The 7,041-nt window shown below is 29.6% G+C and overlaps 1 protein-coding gene across 4 annotated transcripts; it reads right to left on the reverse strand.

The window, feature by feature from the left end:
* Nucleotides 1–4,399: 4,399 nt before the first annotated feature.
* LOC100256790 (non-functional pseudokinase ZED1) lies at nt 4,400–6,468 on the reverse strand. Of its 4 annotated transcripts, none has more exons than XM_010647560.3 (3): nt 6,248–6,462; nt 4,921–5,943; nt 4,400–4,691 (listed from the first exon to the last, which is right to left on the reverse strand). In XM_010647560.3, exons 2-3 carry the CDS (start codon nt 5,913–5,915, stop codon nt 4,649–4,651), a joined length of 1,038 nt encoding a protein of 345 aa, XP_010645862.1. In that variant the 5' UTR covers nt 5,916–5,943; nt 6,248–6,462; the 3' UTR covers nt 4,400–4,648. The 4 variants fall into 4 exon arrangements, with proteins under 4 accessions (XP_010645862.1, XP_010645863.1, XP_059590864.1 ...); XM_010647561.3 differs by having other exon boundaries at nt 4,921–6,121; XM_059734881.1 differs by having other exon boundaries at nt 4,400–5,943; nt 6,248–6,468.
* Nucleotides 6,469–7,041: the final 573 nt, after the last annotated feature.

Raw genomic sequence — 7,041 nt, forward strand, 5'->3', positions numbered from 1 at the left:
TCACCATGTAGAAACACAATTTTGACACCAAGTTTCTCTAACTCTAAATCAAAATAAAGTAACCATAGAAAGTAACACCATGATTGAACTATGCTTCACAACTAAAGAAAATACTTCACCGAAGTCCACCCCCTCTTTTTGTGAGTAACCTTTTGCCACTAAGTGCGCTTTGAACCTAGCATCCTCTACTCCTGGAATTCTTTCCTTTCTTTTAAAGACCCATTTGCAACCAATAATCTTTTGATTTTTAGGTTTCTCAACTAGTTACCAAGTATGATTCTTTTAAAGAGATTCAATCTCCTTATTCATAGCAACAATCCATTGTGTAGATTCTTTATTAGTAATGGCTTCATGATAAGTGTGAGGTTCCTTATTTTCAATGCTCTCTGCCATACTTAGTGCACAAGCAACCAAATTTGCATAAGCATACATTTGTAGTGGTTTAATATGCTTCCCCATTCTATTTCTAGCCAAACAATATTGTTGCTCTTGTACGAGTGCATTTTCTTTATTATCAAGATGTTGCACTTCTTCCTCCTTTGGTTTTATTGAAATCGTTTTTTCTATAGTTTATGAAGCTTTAGGTACAAACTCCACCCTTTCTCTCACACTATAGTATTTTTCTATATGAAATTGCTCTTTCTTAGGACTCAACATTGAAAACTCATTAAAAGTCACATTCCTGTTAATAAGAAATTTAGAGAATTTTGAATTTGGGCACTATAACCTACACCCTTTTACTCCATCTGCATATCCTAAGAATATGCACTTCCTTGTCCTTAGTTCCAACTTACCTTCATTCACATAAGCATAAGTAGGACAACAAAAAATTCTAAAATTAGTATAATTAAAAGGAGGACTAAACCATACTTCTTCAAGAGTCTTACAATTAACAGGAATTAAAGGAGATCTATTAAGAAGATAACAAACTGAATTTACTACTTCAGCCCAAAATTCCTTTGACAACCCTGCATTCGAAAGCATGCACCGTACTTTCTCTAAAAGAATTTTATTCATTCGTTCTACAACACCATTTTGTTGTAGAGCATGTCTAACTATGTGATATGGAAAGTTTTAACATAAGATTAACATTACTTTTTTAAAAGTTAGGGGCTAAATTGAAACACAAGTGAAAGTATAAAGATGATTTTTGTAATTTACCCTTAAAATAAAATATATTTAAACTCAATAAATCTTTTTCACCTGTTTCTCCAAATGCATATTATCTTTTTTTCTTTGTTGTATGAAGAATGTGGAATTTAAAAATATATAGATTTTTAAGTAATGTTCAAACCAAACAAAGTGTTTAAAAGAAATAATGCTATGCAAGAAGTTTTTTGAGACCTCTATGCATATAATGTGTGGGAAGAGCAAGCTACAACCAAATAGTGAATCTTATGCATGGATCGAGGAAGAACATAGGGGGGAGAAAATCAGGAAAAGTGAAGAGAACAAGGAAAAGGGAACAAAAATGATAGAGAAAGAGAATTTATCTCAATTTTGTGCCCTCTTTTAAATAGAGAATAATAAAAAATTAAAAAGTATACAAAATTTTGCAGTATACTTTATTTTCTTTATACTTTTCCTTATAAATTAAGTAAAGAATTTTATTTTTCTTTATTCCTTTTCCTTTCCCCACTATTTTCAAGAATGCCAAAAAAATTGTCTAAATAAATTTTGAACTAATCAATATTTAATAATAATAAAAAATACTAACAAGGACAGGTGAAATGAAATTAATAATAAATTAAAGATACTTAAATATGAAAAACATAGTACTTACATATAACATAATTATATTTTAAAACAATAGCTTAATTAGCTTATTGTGATCCAACAAATAAAAATAAAAATTTGTTTTTACCAATATTTTCATAGTCAGATCGGACAATGAACTAGAAAGTTGTCAGTTCATGATCGGACTGGTGGTTAAACTATTGTCGAATTGATGACATCATAAATATGTAATTTATATATTATTAAAATTATAAATAATCATATATATATATTAAAAATCAATAATATTTATTTTTTATCTTTGATATTATCAAATTAAATCATGTATAAAGTATAAATATACTAATATTTTAAATATTATTAAATACAATATGAATAGTATTTAAATGTAAATATATTGAAATTAAAGTAAAATTAAATTGTTTAATTTTAACTAATTTTATAATTTTAAAAAACATTATATTATTTTATTTAATATTTTTTCGAAAGAATATGTTTGTTTGTTTGCCTTGCTCAACATAAAAATGCATGCAGCTTGGTGGTTCTTTGTGGCCTTTCTTGAGATTTAGGCCCTTGGTTCTCGAGTCCTGTGGGAGGATTTCCTTTTATTGAAATAAGGAGGAGACCCTTATATACATAAGTCCTCTATCATGGCACGTGGATTCAAGAATGGGCCTCCAAATGGCATAAAGGATTGGGCTTTAGAATTGGGCCCTTTAAAAGGGGGGTAGAAGGGGCGAATCAAGGTTGGGTTCAGTGGTGTTTTGAGTTAAAAACATAAGGGGCATAAAGGATTGGGCTTTTGAATTGGGCCCTTTAAAAGAGGGATAGAAGCTAGTAGAAAATAAGTTTTGAAAGAAAAATAATTTCAGAACACATTTTTCAAGAAGTTAGTAGAAGCTTCATTTCATATTTCAAAAATTTTATTTTATTTGCAAAAGCAGACTAAATGGTACCCTTCTTATTTATTTTAAGGGGTAATCTATCAGCTTAAAGGATGTTTAAGAACCATTTTTAAAATAATTTAATTTATATTCTTTGGAGATAATATAATTTTGTAACTCAAAATTATATCACCTTTGACAAATTGTTGTTGAAAATAGTTTTTTTTTTTTTTATAATTTCTTCTAGAAAATTAAAGGATATGTTTATGAAATGATTAAAGTATTTTCAAGTGTTTTTTTATAAAGTATTTTGAAAAATAATTAAAAGTAAAAAGAATATTTAAAAAAAATCATATTATATATAAGTATATAATACTTTTAGGAAAAACTATTAAAAAAAGTTATTTTTATATGTAAATTTTTAATTTGAATTTTGTTTCTGAAAATAGGTGGGAATAGTTTTTGAGAATTTTTCTCAAAAACTATTTTCTAAATCCATGCAAACAAACACTAACTTTTTCTTACGAGGAGGCCAAAGGAAACTATCTATTTTCCCCGGTGGTTCAGAGTTTTTATTAAGCATCCACAATACAATTGGCTTGTTCATGGGTCCCTACTCCCTTCACCATGATTGTTGGATCCATGATACTATTAATGTCATAGTTTTTTAACCAGCCTTCACCACAATCCTGCAAAGTTTCAATTTTGGACACATACAGGGTTGCTTTTGCTTTTGCATTAATAAAACCCTCTTATATGACAAAGAGTGCATTTGATAGAATTTTTACTCAGAGTAGTTTTAATGGAAATACTTTCTCCATAAGTATTATTAGAAAAATCATTTATAAAATATTTCTTTGAAAAATACTACAGCTAATTTTTTTAATACTATACGTAATTTTAATATTTTTAAAAGTGTTTTTAAAATTTTTTCAAATACTTAATTTTTTTTTAAAAGTACTTTTTAGACTAAAAGCCTAAAATTATACTGTCAAACGGGCTCTAAATAATTTTGTTCATGTCATCAAAATTTATATTCATTTTCATGCACAAATACAACATATAATCATGTGACTAATAGACATTATGGCTATGTCTGGTTTTCGAAAAATTTGAGGGAAATTGTGAGGGAAGAGAAAATAGAGAGAAAAAGTGGAAGGAAAAAAAAAAGTGAAGAAAAATAAAATAAGTTTAAACTTAATAAATTATTTTCATATGTTTCTTCAAACTCATTTTATTTATTTATCTCTATTATATAAAGATTAAATAATTTTAAAATATATAAAGTTTTGATAAATTTTAATTATATTTTATTTTCTTTTATATTTTCTATAGTGAAACCAAATTTGAAAAACTATTTTTCTTAGTATTTTTTTTTCCTTAATATTTTCCGCAAACCAAAAATAATCTATGTGCACTTGGGTTAGACGTTGTCTTTATTAGATGTTTCTATACACACTTACTTTTATCTTGTTTATAATTTATAAAATCCAAAACGAAGTCTAGATTTGTTTTATACATAGAGAGGCTATGTTTGGTTTTCCAAAAATTTCGGGTGAAAATATAAAGAAAATAAAATAAAGATGAAAAGCATAAAAAAAGAAAAAAATACGAAGAAAAAAAAATTAAATCAATAAACTACATTTATGTGTTGCTTCAAATTTATTCTAATTAGTTTTTCACCTTTATGTAGAGATTAACCAACATAAAATCACATAAATTTATAATTAATTTTAATTATGTTTGATTTTTCGTATTTTTTATAATTAAATCAAATATAAGAAAATTTTCTTTTCTTTCCTTGGTAGTTTTCAACAACCAAACATACCTGATAAATAAAAAGATGTAAATTACTGTGAACTGGTGAAAAGGAAATCAAGGGACAAACTTTTGAATTCTCCTAACTTCTTTTGCAGCATTCACTATGGTTGGTCTCTCGTTCATATCTTTCATACTACATCTCATAGCAAGGTCAAATATGGCTTAAAATTGTAGCTCTTCATGTATCCCTCTTGGCTGAGCTAGAATTATCGGATCCACAATGCCATTGATGTCGTAGGTTTTACAAAGCTTCAAATATAAAATATAAAAAATAAAAACTTCAATGTTTAATCACTTATCATGACTCATGACTCATTATATATTTAAAGTGCGTTTGGTAATAACTTTAAAAAATATTTTTAATTTTTTTAATACTTAAAATTTTTTATTTTTTAAGTATTAAAAATATTAAAAACACTTTTCAAAATCATTATTAAACACACTCTTTGCAAAAGAAAGTTTATATGGCAAACTGTACCGTTGAATTCGTCTAATTTCTTTTGCAGCATCCACTATTGTTGGCCTATCTTCTGCAAATTCCTCAGTGCATTTGAGAGCAAGTTGGCATACTGCTTCGAATTGCTGCTGCTCAAGGACTCCCCCTCCCTCAACTAGACTACTTGGATCCAAGATGTCATGAATGCCATAAGTTTCTATGTGATCTTCACCATGTTTCCTCATACTAACTCCCTTCCTCTTCGCAAGAAAGGAAGCCCTTCGCCTAGTTAGAAGTTCCAATATAAGTGTACCAAAACTAAAAACATCAGTCTTTTCTGTGTACTCCCAAGAAAAAAGCTCAGGTGCCAAGTACCCCAGAGTCCCACGTGGAACATCTTTCACACGCGTTTCACCTTCTGGAAGGGCAATAGAAAGTTCGAAATTGGATAGTTTGGGAGTAGAACCATTGTCCAAAAAGAAATGATGAGGTTTTATATCCCTATGAATGATGGGCCTAGGAAAAGCAGTATGAAGATATGCAATTACACTAGCAATCTCGTATGCAATCTTAAGCCTACCCTTCAATGGGAAAGGCTCATTGCAGTCAAATATTTTCTCTGCAAGGGGTTCACAAGATGAGAATTCATAAACCAGAATAGGTACTCGTGTCTCTAAGCAACATCCCAGTAGCTTCAAGGCATTCTTGTGGCTGCTCATTTGTGTTGCAACAGCAATTTCATTTGTGACAATTTGAGGATTTTCTGCAAAACTACTGCGAAAAATTTTCCTAATACAAATGACTCGACCTTCCAGAGAACCTTTGTACCATTTGTAAAAACTGCTCACATCATCATTGAAGATTAAATTTCCATTGAAATTGTCTGTTGCTCTTTGAATTTCTTGGATAGAGAAGTTATGAATTGGATTGGAATACCTCCCACCAAAATAGGAAATTCGCTTCTCTAATAATAGGCTTCCATTCTTCAACATGCATTCCTCTCTCTCCTTCTTTTCTTCCTTTTTCCCTTTACCCATTCTCAATATTGATTCTCGTTCTTCTTATCTGTCCACAAACATTAACCCAATAATCAACTAACTGTCACCAAGGGAGTTTCCCCTTGAATATGACATTGAAACAGCTAGACTATGACTCTGGACTGACTCCCCTTCTTGATCATCAGAAATTTCCAAAGTGAAAGGAACATAGGAAATTCAAATCAAGGGAAAAGGAGAGAGGATTCCTAGAAGAAGAAGGAAAATCAGGCAAAAGGATCCAACAAAAAGAAATCAAACCAAAACAATTAACTGATGAAAGAAACTTCGTACACATCTAAGCTAGTTGGGAATTTCTCTGTGAAGACACATACCTTTCAGGTGAGGCTGAGGTTGAAGCGACCAGAACAAATCACTGCTATAGATTTGTGAGATGATCCTGAGCACAGAACATTTGTTGATGTATATAGATACTTGTGAGATTCAAATTAAAGAGATCCTATAAAAACTCGGTGGTCTAGATTTATGGAATTCGTTGGGTTGACTCAAGGGCTAATATTTAGGGAAAACTGATCAAAAGGGACCAAAAACCCTCAATATTGTAAAACTAACCCCCCACTTTTAATAGCCTCCAAAATGACCCGATCTGGACAAAAATACCCCTCAGCTACATCAACTCCTTTTTCCCTTCCATTCTAATTTTATTTCCCTCCATTCACTTTTTTTTTTTTTATTTCTTCCACTTTCTCCTTTTTTTCATTTTCTCCTTTTTTTCATTTTCTCCTATTATTCCGTTTCTCTCTTTTCAGTGCATTTCTTCAAGTCTCACACAGTTTCTCTTCAGATTTCTTCAACTTAAAGCGCTTTAAGTTGTGGTTGGATAAACAGTGTACGTTTATTTTTATTTTTCCATATTTTTTTCTTTCATGTTTTATTTATTGAATATTTTCAAACATTTAATGAGATGTAGTAAATATTTAAATAAGTTTGAAATTGTTATAATTTTTTTAATATCATTTACAGCCATGAAAAAAGGGATTAAAAGAAGGAAACCATCAGCTTAAAAAGTGTAGTGTGGAGAAACATTGTCTATATGAAAAAATCAAATGATGGTAAGTAATAAAACTTGTGGAATTTTATGATGGTTTTGGTATTGTTTGCATATTTG

Source organism: Vitis vinifera, chromosome 18 (assembly GCF_030704535.1).
Source record: "Vitis vinifera cultivar Pinot Noir 40024 chromosome 18, ASM3070453v1".
Taxonomy (NCBI): Eukaryota; Viridiplantae; Streptophyta; class Magnoliopsida; order Vitales; family Vitaceae; genus Vitis; species Vitis vinifera.